This window comes from Amyelois transitella, chromosome 31 (assembly GCF_032362555.1).
Source record: "Amyelois transitella isolate CPQ chromosome 31, ilAmyTran1.1, whole genome shotgun sequence".
Taxonomy (NCBI): domain Eukaryota; kingdom Metazoa; phylum Arthropoda; class Insecta; order Lepidoptera; family Pyralidae; genus Amyelois; species Amyelois transitella.
Window position 1 is genome coordinate 3106119 of NC_083534.1, and position 19300 is coordinate 3125418.

At 48.7% G+C, this 19300-nt stretch overlaps 1 protein-coding gene across 1 annotated transcript in view; it reads left to right on the plus strand.

The window, feature by feature from the left end:
* LOC106138943 (leucine-rich repeat serine/threonine-protein kinase 1) overlaps positions 1–19300 on the plus strand; it is an 86700-nt gene that overhangs the window by 29811 nt on the left and 37589 nt on the right. The window contains exons 19-33 of the mRNA XM_060953345.1: positions 5–95; positions 424–591; positions 3345–3449; positions 4595–4736; positions 5236–5438; positions 7262–7336; positions 7896–8041; positions 9646–9753; positions 10232–10301; positions 12298–12414; positions 12877–13080; positions 14521–14608; positions 14946–15068; positions 16031–16212; positions 18593–18704. Coding sequence (XP_060809328.1) covers positions 5–95; positions 424–591; positions 3345–3449; positions 4595–4736; positions 5236–5438; positions 7262–7336; positions 7896–8041; positions 9646–9753; positions 10232–10301; positions 12298–12414; positions 12877–13080; positions 14521–14608; positions 14946–15068; positions 16031–16212; positions 18593–18704 — 1934 coding nt within the window. The remainder of the gene's footprint in view (positions 1–4; positions 96–423; positions 592–3344; positions 3450–4594; positions 4737–5235; positions 5439–7261; positions 7337–7895; positions 8042–9645; positions 9754–10231; positions 10302–12297; positions 12415–12876; positions 13081–14520; positions 14609–14945; positions 15069–16030; positions 16213–18592; positions 18705–19300) is intronic.

Genomic DNA, 19300 nt, shown 5'->3' on the forward strand with positions numbered 1-19300 from the left:
ACAGGTCCATGTCTTACGTGACGTCATACCCGGCCAGCTTGAGACAGCTCGACCTGAGTCATAATGAGATCACGTGCTGGCCGAGTTTGCCCCAGGTACATACTATATCTTACCGTCTATTTATTCATTCATAGAGTCACCTCTATATCCCTTGCAGGGCAGACAGAGCCAGAAGTCTTGAAATACTGATAGGCCACGTTCAGCTGTTAAGCTTAATGATAAAATTCAAATAGTGACATGTTGCCAGCCCCGTCGCCTAAAAGAAGAATCCCAAGTTTATAAGCCTACCCTTTAGTCGCATTTTATCTTTCTTCTATTGGTCCTAACTCTATTCTTTCTTCTATTAGTGACGGGAATCACACAGCATAATTTGTCCCGTATATATATATACATATTTATTTATAAACCCATTGGTCACCTCAGGTGGAAACCCTGGGCTCGTCCGAGGGCGACCCGCTCGCCTGCCACTGCCCTCCCCCCCGCACCAGCGCGCGCCCGCGGCCGCGCTCGGGCGCGTCGGTGCGCGACCAGCTGCTGAGCGCGGCGTGCGCGCCCAGGAGGCACCTCCGGCTGCCCGCGCTGCGCACCCTGGTGAGCTGTGGCGGCCACTCGGCTGCTGCTTGTGTCTTATAGCAGCTGTGCCCGCGACTGCGTCCGCGTGGAACAGTTATCGCGACCAGCTGCTGAGCGCGGCGTGCGCGCCCAGGAGGCACCTCCGGCTGCCCGCGCTGCGCACCCTGGTGAGCTGTGGCGGCCACTCGGCTGCTGCTTGTGTCTTATAGCAGCTGTGCCCGCGACTGCGTCCGCGTGGAACAGTTATCGCGACCAGCTGCTGAGCGCGGCGTGCGCGCCCAGGAGGCACCTCCGGCTGCCCGCGCTGCGCACCCTGGTGAGCTGTGGCGGCCACTCGGCTGCTGCTTGTGTCTTATAGCAGCTGTGCCCGCGACTGCGTCCGCGTGGAACAGTTATCGCGACCAGCTGCTGAGCGCGGCGTGCGCGCCCAGGAGGCACCTCCGGCTGCCCGCGCTGCGCACCCTGGTGAGCTGTGGCGGCCACTCGGCTGCTGCTTGTGTCTTATAGCAGCTGTGCCCGCGACTGCGTCCGCGTGGAACAGTTATCGCGACCAGCTGCTGAGCGCGGCGTGCGCGCCCAGGAGGCACCTCCGGCTGCCCGCGCTGCGCACCCTGGTGAGCTGTGGCGGCCACTCGGCTGCTGCTTGTGTCTTATAGCAGCTGTGCCCGCGACTGCGTCCGCGTGGAACAGTTATCGCGACCAGCTGCTGAGCGCGGCGTGCGCGCCCAGGAGGCACCTCCGGCTGCCCGCGCTGCGCACCCTGGTGAGCTGTGGCGGCCACTCGGCTGCTGCTTGTGTCTTATAGCAGCTGTGCCCGCGACTGCGTCCGCGTGGAACAGTTATCGCGACCAGCTGCTGAGCGCGGCGTGCGCGCCCAGGAGGCACCTCCGGCTGCCCGCGCTGCGCACCCTGGTGAGCTGTGGCGGCCACTCGGCTGCTGCTTGTGTCTTATAGCAGCTGTGCCCGCGACTGCGTCCGCGTGGAACAGTTATCGCGACCAGCTGCTGAGCGCGGCGTGCGCGCCCAGGAGGCACCTCCGGCTGCCCGCGCTGCGCACCCTGGTGAGCTGTGGCGGCCACTCGGCTGCTGCTTGTGTCTTATAGCAGCTGTGCCCGCGACTGCGTCCGCGTGGAACAGTTATCGCGACCAGCTGCTGAGCGCGGCGTGCGCGCCCAGGAGGCACCTCCGGCTGCCCGCGCTGCGCACCCTGGTGAGCTGTGGCGGCCACTCGGCTGCTGCTTGTGTCTTATAGCAGCTGTGCCCGCGACTGCGTCCGCGTGGAACAGTTATCGCGACCAGCTGCTGAGCGCGGCGTGCGCGCCCAGGAGGCACCTCCGGCTGCCCGCGCTGCGCACCCTGGTGAGCTGTGGCGGCCACTCGGCTGCTGCTTGTGTCTTATAGCAGCTGTGCCCGCGACTGCGTCCGCGTGGAACAGTTATCGCGACCAGCTGCTGAGCGCGGCGTGCGCGCCCAGGAGGCACCTCCGGCTGCCCGCGCTGCGCACCCTGGTGAGCTGTGGCGGCCACTCGGCTGCTGCTTGTGTCTTATAGCAGCTGTGCCCGCGACTGCGTCCGCGTGGAACAGTTATCGCGACCAGCTGCTGAGCGCGGCGTGCGCGCCCAGGAGGCACCTCCGGCTGCCCGCGCTGCGCACCCTGGTGAGCTGTGGCGGCCACTCGGCTGCTGCTTGTGTCTTATAGCAGCTGTGCCCGCGACTGCGTCCGCGTGGAACAGTTATCGCGACCAGCTGCTGAGCGCGGCGTGCGCGCCCAGGAGGCACCTCCGGCTGCCCGCGCTGCGCACCCTGGTGAGCTGTGGCGGCCACTCGGCTGCTGCTTGTGTCTTATAGCAGCTGTGCCCGCGACTGCGTCCGCGTGGAACAGTTATCGCGACCAGCTGCTGAGCGCGGCGTGCGCGCCCAGGAGGCACCTCCGGCTGCCCGCGCTGCGCACCCTGGTGAGCTGTGGCGGCCACTCGGCTGCTGCTTGTGTCTTATAGCAGCTGTGCCCGCGACTGCGTCCGCGTGGAACAGTTATCGCGACCAGCTGCTGAGCGCGGCGTGCGCGCCCAGGAGGCACCTCCGGCTGCCCGCGCTGCGCACCCTGGTGAGCTGTGGCGGCCACTCGGCTGCTGCTTGTGTCTTATAGCAGCTGTGCCCGCGACTGCGTCCGCGTGGAACAGTTATCGCGACCAGCTGCTGAGCGCGGCGTGCGCGCCCAGGAGGCACCTCCGGCTGCCCGCGCTGCGCACCCTGGTGAGCTGTGGCGGCCACTCGGCTGCTGCTTGTGTCTTATAGCAGCTGTGCCCGCGACTGCGTCCGCGTGGAACAGTTATCGCGACCAGCTGCTGAGCGCGGCGTGCGCGCCCAGGAGGCACCTCCGGCTGCCCGCGCTGCGCACCCTGGTGAGCTGTGGCGGCCACTCGGCTGCTGCTTGTGTCTTATAGCAGCTGTGCCCGCGACTGCGTCCGCGTGGAACAGTTATTTTGGGCATCATTCAAGCCCTCAAGGGTGAATGATTTTACCCGTTTCTTTCACACGAACATTGTGATACGAGAATTTTATATCTTAAATAGACCTTTCATCGAGGAAGGCTTTAGGCTATATAACATCACGCTGCAATTATAAGGAGCAAAGTAATAATGTAAAATGTGAAAAAAAAACGGGGAAAATGATCCATCTTTGAGGGCTTCAATGATGCCCAAAATAACTATTCCACGCGGATGAAGTTGCCAACACAATAAAGATAGTATAGGAATAACAATTTGTTTCAGATCCTGGCCAACAATCTGCTGACTCGTATACAACTTACGACTGATGATGACGGCGTCTGTACGACGCGCGAAAACGCATCTACTGAGGACGATGACGATGATTGGGTGAGTTTTATAGTTAAGGGAATTGGCAAAGGGATAAACTCATGTGCCGTGTGGTTCCCGACACGAAAAGAAAAATGAATAATTTAGACTACATCTTTCCACTTGCCACGATCTCTGCAAAGAAGAATAGGACCACTCCGTTTCTTTCCCATGGATGTCGTAAGAGGCGACTGAGGGACAGACTTATAAACTTGGGATTCTTCTTATAGCTAGCAACCTGTCACTATTTAAATCTCATACATATGGTCACGAAAGAGATGGAGTGGTCCTGTTATTTTTTGCAGAGATCGTGGCAAGTGGAAAGATGTAGTCTCAGACTACCCCTCCGGGAAAAAGGCGTGTGATTTTATGCACATATGTACCAATGTATGTTTAAAATAATTTCCTCATCGCAGAGTACCAGCTCGTCCCTCAAAGGTCGTCCGCTGTTCCCGATTCATATAAGGTGACAGGTTGCTGGCCCGTCGCCTAAAAGAAGAATCATAATATCATATTCTAACACCACGCCGAGCTTTGCATGAGGAGAGTTATGAATGTGGATGAAGCGAAGGAAGTATGAAGAGATCGTGGCAAGTGATGTAGTCTCTGCTTACCCCTCCGGGAGAGAGGCGTGTTTTTATGTATGTATGTATAAATTATCCTCTGCGATGAGTAAATTATTTTAAACATACATACATACATATAATGTATGTATGTTTGTATGTTTAATATAATTTTCACATTGCATAGTACCAGCTCGTCCCTCAAAGGTCGTCTGCTGTTCCCGCAGAGATCGTGGCAAGTGAAAAGATGTAGTCTCAGACTACCCCTCCGGGAAAAAGGCGTGTCTTTTTATCTATATATGTATACATACATACATATAATCACGTCTATATCCCTTGCGGGGTAGACAGAGCCAACAGTCCTGAGCGGACTGATAGGCCACGTTCAGCTATTTGGCTTTAAGATAGAATTGAGATTCGAATAGTGACAAGTTGCTAGCCTATCGCCTAAAAAAAGAATCTCAAGTTTGTAAGCCTATCCCTTAGTCGCCTTTTACGACATCCATGGGAAAGAGATGGAGTGGTCCTATTCTTTTTTGAATTGGTGCCGGGAACCACACGGCACTATATATGTATGTTTAAGATAATTCTCACTCATCGCAGAGCACCAGCTCGTCCCTCAAAGGTCGTCTGCTGTTCCCTCTGCTGTCGATGCTGGACGTGTCCAGCAACCTTCTGAAGGCGGTCCCGCCCGCCATCCACGAGCTGGCCAACCTCTCAGTGCTTAACATCAGCGGTAACAAGGGTGAGTGGGTTTTATCTATACTAATATTATAGTATAAGTGCTGCGTGGTTCCCGGCACCAATACAAAGAAGAATAGGACCACTCCATCTCTTTCCCATGGATGTCGTAAAAGGCGACTATGGGATAGGCTTACAATAACTCGAAACAGTAGCACCTGAGATTAGCGCGTTCAAACAAATAAACTCTTCAGCTTTATAATATTATTCATACATATACATATGATCACGTCTATATCCATTGCGGGGTAGACAGAGCCAACAGTCTTGAAAAGACTGAATGGCCACGTTCAGCTATTTGGCTTAACGATAGAATTGAGATTCAAATACTGCCAGGTTGCTAGCCCATCACCTAATAAAGAATCCCAAGTTATTGTAACCCTATCCCTTAGTCGCCTTTTACTACATCCAAGGGAAAGCGATGGAGTGGTCCTATTCTCTTTTTTGTATTGCCGCCGGAAACCCACACGGCACATGTATGTATAAAATATCTTCATTTTCAGACATAACCGAACTGCCCCCCCAAATGGGGTTGCTGTCCCGTCTCTGGAATCTCAATACCCACGGTTGCTCATTCTCGGAGCCTCTCCGCTCCATGCTTCAGTGCGGGAAGTACAAGAGCATGGACATCGTGGGCTACCTCAAGTCTGTGCTGCAGGAGGCCAGCCCCTATCTGAGGATGAAGCTGATGCTGGTGGGGAAACAGGTAACTTTAGAGACAGGATCTTCGAATCCATAGGAGTTATGAGAAAGTCTTATCTTTCTCTGCTCAAATCGGAGACGTTTTGGACAAAAATTTGGTAGAGAATACCCTAAACTCATGAGCTAGCACGAAAAGATTGATGAATGTGGATGATGCAAAAGAAGTATGCAGTGATTGGGCAAGTAGAAAGGTAGTGTCTATTTGTCTCTTCAGGAGTGACGTACCACAATGCGTTTGTATTTGTGAGTAACTTATGCTCATCACCTCCCGTGGGAATAATCAGAAATAAGTAAAGCTTTTGTTACTAATTTTAGTCCTAATTATGTAATTACTGTCCCGTTCATAAATAAGTGATACCTTGTATCCAATTTGAAAACAAATCTATCCATTCCATTCCATTCCATTCTATTCTGTTCCTCATCCCATATTTCCTTCTCCCCTCTGGAATCTCAATACCCACGGCTGCTCATTCTCGGAGCCGCTCCGCTCCATGCTCCAGTGCGGGAAGTACAAGAGCATGGACATCGTGGGCTACCTCAAGTCTGTGCTGCAGGAGGCCAGCCCCTATCTGAGGATGAAGCTGATGCTGGTGGGGAAACAGGTAACTTCAGAGACAGGATCTTCGAATCCATAGGAGTTATGAGAAAGTCTTAAAAAGGTAGGGATACCTTGTATCCAATTTGATAACAAATCTATCCATTCCATTTCATTCCATTCTATTCTGTTCCTCATCCCATATTTCCTTCTCCCCTCTGGAATCTCAATACCCACGGCTGCTCATTCTCGGAGCCGCTCCGCTCCATGCTTCAGTGCGGGAAGTACAAGAGTATGGACATCGTGGGCTACCTCAAGTCTGTGCTGCAAGAGGCCAGCCCCTATCTGAGGATGAAGCTGATGCTGGTGGGGAAACAGGTAACTTTAGAGACAGGATCTTCAATATCCTCTCGACAGGATCTTAGAAGTTATAAGAAAGTCTTATCTTTCTCTGCTCTAATCGGAGACGTTTTGGACAAAGGTTGAGGTTGAGAATACCCTAAACTTATGAGCTAGCACGAAAAGGTTGATGAATGTGGATGATGCAAAAGAAGTATGCAGTGTTACTAAATACATGATTGGGAATCAAATGAGATCTTCAATGATTGATTGTTTTTATTGGTCGAGGCCTTTTTTCCAATGGTTATTACTAGAAATAAAACAAGCCTATGTTGAACTACATATATATAGTCACGCAAATGTTCCTCGCGGGTCAGACAGAGCCAACAGTCTCGAAAAGACTGAAAGGTCACTCTGAACTGCTTGGCTCCATGATGGAATTGAGATTCATATAGTGACAGGTTGATAGCTCATCGCCTATAAAAGGAATCCCGAGTTAATAAGTCTATCTATTCCCTTGCGTCTCCTATTAGTCTCCCCTTAGTCAAAGTCGTTGCGGCGTAGACAGACCCAACAGTCTTACAAGACTGATAGACCACGTTCAGCTGTTTGGCTTAATGATATAGAATTGAGATTCAAATAGTGACAGGTTGCTATTCTGTCGCCGAAAAGAAGAATCCTAAATTTGTAAGCCTATTCCTAAGTCGCCTTTTACAATATCCATGAGAAAGAGATGGCGTGGTCCTATTCTTTATTCTCATGGTGCCGGGAACCACACGGCATAAGTCTATTCCTTAGTCGCCTTTTACGACAACCATAGAAAACCACATGGTGCTATGTTAAAGTTACGCTTGCAAATGAGCCTACTTCCCCTTCTCAATTTCCGGATCCATAATTTATTGATAATTCGTTCCCAGAACAATTAGAGAAGTTCATTTTTTTTTCTTTCGTAGGGCATAGGAAAGACCAGCTTGCTGGAATGTTTGAGACAGGAGTCAGCCATACAACACAGAAGAAAACCTACTGAGGTAATAATATGCTAAAATTAAATTTTAAAAGTTCGATGTTCCAAAGTTTTTTTTTTTTTAATGTATTATTTAAAATCATGTTTCCCTTGAAAGGTTGTTGCATGTTAATAATCATAATTGTAATTTTATTTAATATTAAATGTTTTCTCTTTTTAAATTTTTTATGTGACTTTGTTTGTTTTTGTATGACTTTTCATTTTTATGTAACTTTTTTTTGAGAAAAGAACTTTTTCTGATTGGTCTGGTTCTTGGATGTTTATCTATATAAGTATTTATTATAAAAATATAGTATCGTTGAGTTAGTATCTCGTAACACAAGTCTCGAACTTACTTCGAGGCTAACTCAATCTGTGTAATTTATACCGTATATATTATTTTATTCAACATAAAATACAAATATTTGACAATAAAAATAATACCTGTCATTTTTTCCCTAACTAACAATACCATGGCAACCGTTGCTATGGCGTTCAAGAAGGCCTACATTAATTGATTCGAAATCACCCTGTATATGTCTTTAAGATGTGATGTTAAAAAAAAATACTATCTTTTCGTCAAGCACTGGGCAAAACGCATGGGCAACAAGTCGTCACGCAGGAACATGTCCACAGTGGGCGTGGACATCGGCACGTGGGTGTACGAGAAGCAGAGGTCCACGCGTGGGCCCATCACCTTCAGGACCTGGGACTTTGGCGGGCAACAGGAGTGAGTATCATGTATCTTGTCCAACGCTGGTTAACTTAGTCTAAATAGGAACTCGTGGGTGCATGAGAAGCAGAGGTCCACGCGTGGGCCCATCACCTTCAGGACCTGGGACTTTGGCGGGCAACAGGAGTGAGTATCATTTATCTTGACCAACGCTAGGGAACTTAGTCCAAATAGGAACTCGTGGGTAAATGAGAAGCAGAGGTCCACGCGTGGGCCCATCACCTTCAGGACCTTGGACTTTGGCGGGCAACAGGAGTGAGTATCACTTATCTTGTCCAACGCTGGGGAACTATAGTCCAGATAGGAACTCGCAGGTGTACGAGAAGCAGAGGTCCACGCGTGGGCCCATCACCTTCAGGACCTGGGACTTTGGCGGGCAACAGGAGTGAGTATCGTTTATCTTGTTCAACGCTGGGGAACTATAGTCCAGATAGGAACTCGCAGGTGTACGAGAAGCAGAGGTCCACGCGTGGGCCTATCACCTTCAGGACCTGGGACTTTGGCGGGCAACAGGAGTGAGTATCACTTATCTTGTCCAACGCTGGGGAACTATAGTCCAGATAGGAACTCGCAGGTGTACGAGAAGCAGAGGTCCACGCGTGGGCCCATCACCTTCAGGACCTGGGACTTTGGCGGGCAACAGGAGTGAGTATCGTTTATCTTGTTCAACGCTGGGGAACTATAGTCCAGATAGGAACTCGCAGGTGTACGAGAAGCAGAGGTCCACGCGTGGGCCCATCACCTTCAGGACCTGGGACTTTGGCGGGCAACAGGAGTGAGTATCGTTTATCTTGTTCAACGCTGGGGAACTATAGTCCAGATAGGAACTCGCAGGTGTATGAGAAGCAGAGGTCCACGCGTGGGCCCATCACCTTCAGGACCTGGGACTTTGGCGGGCAACAGGAGTGAGTATCGTTTATCTTGTTCAACGCTGGGGAACTATAGTCCAGATAGGAACTCGCAGGTGTACGAGAAGCAGAGGTCCACGCGTGGGCCCATCACCTTCAGGACCTGGGACTTTGGCGGGCAACAGGAGTGAGTATCGTTTATCTTGTCCAACGCTGGGGAACTTAGTCCAAATAGGAACTCATGGGTGAGAGGCAGAGGTCTACGCGTGGGCCCATCACCTTCAGGACCTGGGACTTTGGCGGGCAACAGGAGTGAGTATCTCGTTATCTTGTCCAACGCTGGGGAACTTTGTCCAGATAGGAACTCGTGGGTGTATGAGAAGCAGAGGTCCACGCGTGGGCCCATCACCTTCAGGACCTGGGACTTTGGCGGGCAACAGGAGTGAGTATCGTTTATCTTGTCCAACGCTGGGGAACTTAGTCCAAATAGGAACTCGTGGGTGTATGAGAAGCAGAGGTCCAAGCGTCACGCGACGCTATTAGCCAATAACAGCGAAGAGTCTAAATCGCGCAAGCAAAGATTTCACGGATTGGAACATACATATATACAACCTCCGACACAACACTGTCCCCAGTCATCACACCAGCTTGGCGGAAGATCTTCTCTTTGGTGGCTGTCAACATATTATATTCCCCATACATATTATATTAGTTTTGACTCTGATTTTTATGTTTTTTTTTTGTGGTTTTAAGATACTACGCAACTCACCAATACTTCCTGTCGCGTCGCTCGCTATACCTGTGCGTGTGGCGATGTATCGATGGGAGGCGGGGGCTGGCGCATGCGCTGGAGTGGCTCAGGTACCTTTACACTAAGTCATCAAACTAATACTAATCAAATTAGATTATGAAATTTCATCCTCAGACTGTATTTATTATGAACTGGATCATCAAACCAAAACATCAATCCAAATCACAAAACTAGCTTATCAAACACCTTTGACTAAATTATGCTACTGGACCTTTAAATTAGATTCTCATTATACTACTTGCATCAAACTCTTGATCCAAATTCTTGATGAGAAACCTATCTCAGACACCATTCTCTCACAATTTTCCATCCATTCTTTTGTATTTTGCCTAGTTTTACGAATAACTGTAACAAATTGTGTGCGATAAATAAACGTTTTATTATTAAATCAAATCATCTTTTGTTGTGGTACACATGTTTTACATAGATCTTAAATATATAATAATAAATGTTATTTATTATTAATATAATTATATTATTATTATATATGTATAACTGTGTTTTAAAATACACCTTTTTTTGTCACAGGTCCATACAAGCGCGCGCCCCGGGCTCGCCTGTCATCATGGTCGCCACGCACTACGACCAAGTGGCTAATGTGAGTTTATTTATTTTATTTACTAGAGGCCGCCCGCGACTTCGTCCGCATGGAAACCCTATCAATCCCGCGGTAACTCTGGGATAAAAAGTAGCCTATGTGTTATTCTGGGTCTTCAGCTACCTACATACCAAATTTCATGGTAATCGGTTCAGTAGTTTTTGCGTGAAAGAGTAACAAACATCCATACATCCATACAAACTTTCGCCTTTGTAATAGTAGTAGGATAGGATTTATTCTTTATTGTAACAATTACAATTTGTAAAGTACAATAGGCGGATTAAATAGCATTATCTAACAGTCTACCATTGGGTTAAGCGGAGAACTCTTGTGTGTTTATATTTTTGTAGCGGGAACGATGATTCGGGTTCGACCGCCACAAAGAGAATAAATAAATTAATAAATATATACGGGACAAATTACACTGATTGAGTCAGCCTCGAATTAAGTTCGAGACTTGTGTTACGAGATACTAACTCAACGATACTATATTTTATAATAAACTAGCTGACCCGCGCAACTTCGTTTGCGTGTATACCGCTACTTCGACAAATACAGTCAACGCACCAACACATATTGGATACTAATTTTCAATTCACAATACCTAACTTCTCTTTCCCTTAACCGCGTTTAAAATATTAAAATGTTTTTTGGTTTCTGTGACTCTTCTTTGATCGCCCCCCCTATCAGTTTTTGGAAAAAATATTTAAGTAATGTACAGATTTTTTTTTGTCTTATATGTATAGATCAAAGTCGTAGTACCTACTTTTTAATATTATTTATTTTTTATGTACCGTTTTTATAGGGACGCTGCCCCCGCCGCCGCGGCCGGCCCGTACCGTGCCGCAATACTAATATCGTGATATCTCCTAAACTATATGTCTAAATAACACACTGTAAACTGCAAAAATAATTTAAATTAAATGCTCGTGATGATGAACTTACTTATTTTGATAAGGATATATGTATTATTGGTTATATCACCAGTTAAACATCACCCAACGAATTAAATGTTTTTTTAATACAGAAAAGTAGTTTTTGTGACTTAAATAAAAAAGCTGGATATATGTCATCGCGGACTTTTTTGTACAACTAATAAAGACCAATGTTTTTGCTATACATTGTTCTTACTTGTATCCAACGGTATAAGCGGCGCACGCACAAATGCAATCTTCAATTAGATTTTTTTTCTGACTTCTTGGACATAAATCGCTATAACTCAGCTAATATAGTTTCAATGTATTTCAATTATATATAAAAACCTGTCGGAGAAAATACTCTTTCTATTAGTGAAAACCGCATCAAAATCCGTTGCGTAGTTTTAAAGTTTTATGCATACGAAGGGACTACAGACAAAATGGGCGACTTTGTTTTATACTATGTAGTGATACTTATACAGAGAAACATCCAAGACCCAAACTAATCAGAAAAAGTTCTTTTCTCATTATGCCCTGGCCGGGTTTCGAACCCGGGACATCCAGTGTCACAGACAAGCGTACTACCGCTGCGCCACAGAGGCCGTCAAAAGAGAAGACTGAGATGTTACTCCTCTTTGAAATGTTGGAATATCAAGGTCGCGAAACTTACTACGTAATCAAAACAATCTTTCAACCTTTCGCATTTATAATATACTAGCCGTGACCGCGACTTCGTCCGCGTGGAATAGTTATTTTGGGCATCATTGAAGCCCTCAACGATGAATAATTCTCCCCGTTTTTTTCACATTTTCCATTATTTCTTCGCTCCTTATAGTTGCAGCATGATGTCATATAGCCTAAAGCCTTCTTCCATAAATGGTCTATTTAACACAAACACAAGATTTTTTCCATTCGAACCAGTAGTTCCTGAAATTAGCGCGTTCAAACAAACAAACAAGCTTTATAATATTAGTATAAATGTAAGATGTGTTAGATCGTACAATAGCAACATGTGACAATGAATTAATTATTGTGTGTGTTATAACTACTTAAAAATAATATAGATGTCTTATTAACAGTGCAACCTCCCTGAGAATGAGAGCCCCGAAGCGCTCCAGCGTGTGATCCGCTCGGCCATCATGGGAGCCCCCGACGCCGACAAGCTGGGGCTGCCGCGCGTGCTGGACTCTGTGGAGGTATATATATACATACATATGATCACGTCTATATCCCTCGCGGGGTAGGCAGAGTCAATAGTGTTGATAATACTGATAGGCCAGGTTCAGCTGTTTTTGGCTTGATGATAGAATTGTGATTCAAATAGTGACAGGTTGCTAGCCTATCGCCTAAAAGAAGAATGCCAAGTTTATATAAGCCTATCCTTTAGTCGCCTTTTACGACATCCATAGGAAAGAGATGGAGCATGTAGTCCTATTCTTTATTTTATTACTTGATGTGCCCGCGAGTCCGTCCACGTGGAATAGTTATTTTAGAAAAGGGGAAAACATTATCACAATAGTGATCCCAAATTCTTTTTATATTACTGAACCTAAACCGTAATATCTAGACTCGTAAAATACATACTTTTATCAGGCACTGAAATCTCCAAAGATGGCAATAATTTTTTACCTCTCTCCCTCTCTCTCTCTCTCCTTTAGGTCTCATGCAGTACCCGTCACAACATCCGCTTGCTGGCCGACATAATATACTCGGTAGCCTTCAGCGTGAAGCCCCCGGGCTCCAAGCGGGCGCTGCTGGAGCAGAGCGTGCCGGCCAGCTACCTGGCGCTGGAGGAGTGCGTGACGTCACTCGCCAGGACGCTGCCCGAGCCCGTGCTGAGGCACACGGAGTACAGGCGCCAGGTGAGCTGATGGTGTCTGCTCTGTGTGGAGCCCCGGGCTCCGAGCGGGCGCTGCTGGAGCAGAGCGTGCCGGCCAGCTACCTGGCGCTGGAGGAGTGCGTGACGTCACTCGCCAGGACGCTGCCCGAGCCCGTGCTGAGGCACACGGAGTACAGGCGCCAGGTGAGCTGATGGTGTCTGCTCTGTGTGGAGCCCCGGGCTCCGAGCGGGCGCTGCTGGAGCAGAGCGTGCCGGCCAGCTACCTGGCGCTGGAGGAGTGCGTGACGTCACTCGCCAGGACGCTGCCCGAGCCCGTGCTGAGGCACACGGAGTACAGGCGCCAGGTGAGCTGATGGTGTCTGCTCTGTGTGGAGCCCCGGGCTCCGAGCGGGCGCTGCTGGAACAGAGCGTGCCGGCTACTCTGTGTATAGTCTTTGACACGTGTGTGAAGTGAACCGTAGACCACTATAAACAATGTCGGGTGCGACGTATGCAAATTAGTGTCTTTAAAATTAAGTAATTAAGTGTCGCCAACACGTCTAGACTTTTGTTAAACAACATTGTCTTGGTTCAAAATCTGGTTGGTTAAGAATAAACATACATACATATATATAATCACGTCTATATCCCTTGTGGGGTAGACTGGTAACAGACTTAAAATGACTGATAGACCACGTTCAGCTGTTTGGCTTATTGATAGAATTGAGATTCAAATAGTAACAGATTGCTGGTATATCACTATTTGAATGGATGGATTCATGGGACAGAGTTGGAGTGGTCCTATTCTTTTTTCCATTGGTGCCGGTAACCACACGGCACATGCCACGCGGGCAAACCACTATAAATAGTGTCGGGTGTTGCCAAGCTAATCTCTCACTGTCGCCAGTACGTCTAGCCTTTTGTAAGACGATAATGTCTTTGCTCAAACACTGGTTGGCTAAGAATTAAACCGGAAAATTATTCGATGATAATGCACAATAAAAATGTGCTGAGAGTTAATTTTGAGAGCGACTTCAGTTCGACATTATCTATACATATAATAAAATAGTAAAAATATTTTATCTGTACATTTAATATTTTTGACTGAAATGGACAGAGGGACACTTAGAATGAATAATAGAAAGCAATTTATTTGTTTTAATTTTTTGTCTCTGTCTTCTGTCTGTATGTACGAGTATGATCACGCTTATCAGCGAAAGTACTGAACCGATTTACTTAATAATTATACATACATACATAAAATCACGCCTCTTTCCCGGAGGGGTAGGCAGAGATACCTCTTTCCACTTGCCACGATCTCTGCATATTTCCTTCGCTTCATCCACATTCATAACTCTCTTCATGCAAGCTCGGCGGTAATAATTATGTATGTAGAAATTACTTTAAAATTATTAACGTGGCAAAACAACGTTTGCCATGACAGCTAGTCAGTGTATTATATAAATATCGTTTTGGTTTACAGGTCACACAGTATATGCAATCGAAGAATCACAGAATGTTCCGAGACTCGGCCGAATTGCATCAGGCGACTATGTTTCTACACGAGAATGGTAATGTTTGCATGCGTACACATAATCACGTCTTGCGGGGTAGACAGAGCCAACAGTATTAAGACTGTAAGGCCACGTTCAGCCGTTTGGCATAATGATAGAATTCAGATTCAAATAGTGACAGGTTGCTAGTTTAAATCGTCTAAAAGAAGAATCCCGAGTTTATAAGACTATCCCTTAGTCGCTTTTTACGATATCCATTGAAACGGAATGGAGTGGGCCTATTTTTTTTCTATTGGTGCCAGGAACCACACACAGCACGTGTATAATGCGTTTACTTAATCAAAAAACTTAAAAGTAGTTCTCTTAATAAAAAAAACTTACGATATATCAACAGGCGTCCTCCTCCACTACGATGACGCAACACTGAAGGAGCTCTACTTTCTGAAGCCGCAGTGGTTGTGTGATGTTCTAGCGCACGTCATCACCGTAAGGGAAATTAACCCTTTTGCTAATAACGGTAAGGACCATTTTCACTTGTAGACTTAACATAAAATACCTAAAACTTGCTGAAGCCCCAGTTGCAGTAAGAGAAATTAATCCTTTTGTTAATAGCGGTAAGGACCATTTTCACTTGTTGACTTAATGTAAGATACGTTTAAAATGACTGTGCGTTGTCAAATGCGACCTATTATACCTTAAACTTTCTGAAGTCCCAGTTGCAGTAGGGAAAATTTATCCTTTTGCTAATGTCGGTAAGGACCATTTTCACTTGTTGACTTAATGTAAGATACGTTTAAAATGACTGGGCGTTGTCAAATGCGACCTATTATACCTTAAACTTTCTGAAGTCCCAGTTGCAGTAGGGAAAATTTATCCTTTTGCTAATGTCGGTAAGGACCATTTTCACTTGTTGACTTAATGTAAGATACGTTTAAAATGACTGGGCGTTGTCAAATGCGACCTATTATACCTAAAAATTTCTCAAGTCCCAGTTGCAGTAAGGAAAATTAATCCTTTTGTTAATAACGGTAAGGACCATTTTAACTTGTTGACTTAACATGAGATACGTTTAAAATGCGACTGTGCATTATCAAATGCGACCTATTATACCTAAAACTCTCTGAAGCCCAGTGGCAGTAAGGGAAATGAATCCTTTTGCTCATAACGGTAAGCACCACTTTCCCTTGTTGACTACCATTGTTTGTTACCATTCGTTGACACTAGATATGAATAATTCTGTATTTGAATAATTCTTTATTTGTGTTATATTTCTTTAATAAAAGTCTCCATTCCTTAATTTTTTAACTATATTATTACAAAATAGATTAATATTATTACAAACCTCACCATCTTGGGTCTTGGGCAGAGAAGAGAAAAAACATAGACAAACAATAACTTAAAATAGAAATCATAGACTCGAGTGTTGCCAATATAAATGTAGCTATTTCTTTAACTTTGAATCAATAATTTTACATCCAGGTATAATGAAGGTAGAAGACCTAGCGCACGTGTTCAAAGCGTCCCCCCTCCTGTCGCGCAGCGAGGAAGCGCACGCGCTGGTCGTGTCTCTGCTGAACAAGTTCGAGCTGGCGCTGTGCTGGGACGCCAGGCTGCTGCTGGTGCCCCCGCTGCTGCCCAGGGCGGAGCCCGACCAGCCACAGGTACCAGGGTCTGTCTCTGCTGAACAAGTTCGAGCTGGCGCTGTGCTGGGACGCCAGGCTGCTGCTGGTGCCCCCGCTGCTGCCCAGGGCGGAGCCCGACCAGCCACAGGTACCAGGGTCTGTCTCTGCTGAACAAGTCCGAGCTGGCGCTGTGCTGGGACGCCAGGCTGCTGCTGGTGCCCCCGCTGCTGCCCAGGGCGGAGCCCGACCAGCCACAGGTACCAGGGTCTGTCTCTGCTGAACAAGTCCGAGCTGGCGCTGTGCTGGGACGCCAGGCTGCTGCTGGTGCCCCCGCTGCTGCCCAGGGCGGAGCCCGACCAGCCACAGGTACCAGGGTCTGTCTCTGCTGAACAAGTTCGAGCTGGCGCTGTGCTGGGACGCCAGGCTGCTGCTGGTGCCCCCGCTGCTGCCCAGGGCGGAGCCCGACCAGCCACAGGTACCAGGGTCTGTCTCTGCTGAACAAGTCCGAGCTGGCGCTGTGCTGGGACGCCAGGCTGCTGCTGGTGCCCCCGCTGCTGCCCAGGGCGGAGCCCGACCAGCCACAGGTACCAGGGTCTGTCTCTGCTGAACAAGTTCGAGCTGGCGCTGTGCTGGGACGCCAGGCTGCTGCTGGTGCCCCCGCTGCTGCCCAGGGCGGAGCCCGACCAGCCACAGGTACCAGGGTCTGTCTCTGCTGAACAAGTTCGAGCTGGCGCTGTGCTGGGACGCCAGGCTGCTGCTGGTGCCCCCGCTGCTGCCCAGGGCGGAGCCCGACCAGCCACAGGTACCAGGGTCTGTCTCTGCTGAACAAGTCCGAGCTGGCGCTGTGCTGGGACGCCAGGCTGCTGCTGGTGCCCCCGCTGCTGCCCAGGGCGGAGCCCGACCAGCCACAGGTACCAGGGTCTGTCTCTGCTGAACAAGTTCGAGCTGGCGCTGTGCTGGGACGCCAGGCTGCTGCTGGTGCCCCCGCTGCTGCCCAGGGCGGAGCCCGACCAGCCACAGGTACCAGGGTCTGTCTCTGCTGAACAAGTTCGAGCTGGCGCTGTGCTGGGACGCCAGGCTGCTGCTGGTGCCCCCGCTGCTGCCCAGGGCGGAGCCCGACCAGCCACAGGTACCAGGGTCTGTCTCTGCTGAACAAGTTCGAGCTGGCGCTGTGCTGGGACGCCAGGCTGCTGCTGGTGCCCCCGCTGCTGCCCAGGGCGGAGCCCGACCAGCCACAGGTACCAGGGTCTGTCTCTGCTGAACAAGTTCGAGCTGGCGCTGTGCTGGGACGCCAGGCTGCTGCTGGTGCCCCCGCTGCTGCCCAGGGCGGAGCCCGACCAGCCACAGGTACCAGGGTCTGTCTCTGCTGAACAAGTTCGAGCTGGCGCTGTGCTGGGACGCCAGGCTGCTGCTGGTGCCCCCGCTGCTGCCCAGGGCGGAGCCCGACCAGCCACAGGTACCAGGGTCTGTCTCTGCTGAACAAGTTCGAGCTGGCGCTGTGCTGGGACGCCAGGCTGCTGCTGGTGCCCCCGCTGCTGCCCAGGGCGGAGCCCGACCAGCCACAGGTACCAGGGTCTGTCTCTGCTGAACAAGTTCGAGCTGGCGCTGTGCTGGGACGCCAGGCTGCTGCTGGTGCCCCCGCTGCTGCCCAGGGCGGAGCCCGACCAGCCACAGGTACCAGGGTCTGTCTCTGCTGAACAAGTTCGAGCTGGCGCTGTGCTGGGACGCCAGGCTGCTGCTGGTGCCCCCGCTGCTGCCCAGGGCGGAGCCCGACCAGCCACAGGTACCAGGGTCTGTCTCTGCTGAACAAGTTCGAGCTGGCGCTGTGCTGGGACGCCAGGCTGCTGCTGGTGCCCCCGCTGCTGCCCAGGGCGGAGCCCGACCAGCCACAGGTACCAGGGTCTGTCTCTGCTGAACAAGTTCGAGCTGGCGCTGTGCTGGGACGCCAGGCTGCTGCTGGTGCCCCCGCTGCTGCCCAGGGCGGAGCCCGACCAGCCACAGGTACCAGGGTCTGTCTCTGCTGAACAAGTTCGAGCTGGCGCTGTGCTGGGACGCCAGGCTGCTGCTGGTGCCCCCGCTGCTACCCAGGGCGGAGCCCGACCGGTAACCTTTATCTTTATCAACAGTTCTATAGTTTGAGTACTCATCTCTCGAGGGATAACTTCGGGTTTCGCTTTAACCACGATGTTGGATTGAGTGAGTCAGGTTTTTACACCAGGTAACCGTCTGACCTCCCCAACGTTGCAAAAATTAACCCAACTTGGATCATAGCATAGTTTAAAGTCTAGTAACCCCATGATCTTTAAAACATCATCATTAATCCATCTGTCTAAACGTGGGTTGCTTCAAGCCTTTAACTTTAAACTCTGTCTTTCCCGTAAAGGATAAAGATGTGATATTTATGTTTCTACATCATCAGTTGCCACTGCGCACGCGGTCGTGGTCGCGGGGGACACCGAGGCGGGCGTGGCCCACCTCCGCCTTGGCGGACGTGCAAACAAACAGACATACAGATTCGCCCGTGCTGATCAGTGAGTCGCATCTTTAATTGTTCCTTGAATAGAATATAATAGAATAATATTGGATACAAGGTATCACTTATTGACGTCACATTACTTAAATCTAATTATAACTACTTATATGACCATATGTTTTTATTTTGAATGAGAGTTTTTTTGTAGTATTAAGTTATCGATGCCGATTCGTACGGAATTCGAATAATCTTCTTAATATGTAACCTATATATATAAGGGATATAGAGGTGATTATATGTATGTATATATAACCGTGTAGTTCCCGGCATCAATATAAAAAAGAATAGGACCACTCCATCTCTTTCCCATGGATGTCGTAAAACGCGACTAAGGGATAGGCTTACAAACATGGGATTCTTTTTTAGCCGATTCGCTAGCAACCTGTCACTAGTTGAATCTCAATTCTATCGTTAAGCCAAATAGCTGAACGTGGCCATTCAGTATTTTCTAGACTGTTGGCTCTGTCTACCCCGCAGGGGATGTAGACGTGACCATATGTGTATGTGTGTGTATAACCATATGTTTTTATTTTGAATGAGAGTTTAATTTTTGTACTATTAAGTTACCGATGCCAATTCTTACGGGAATCGAAT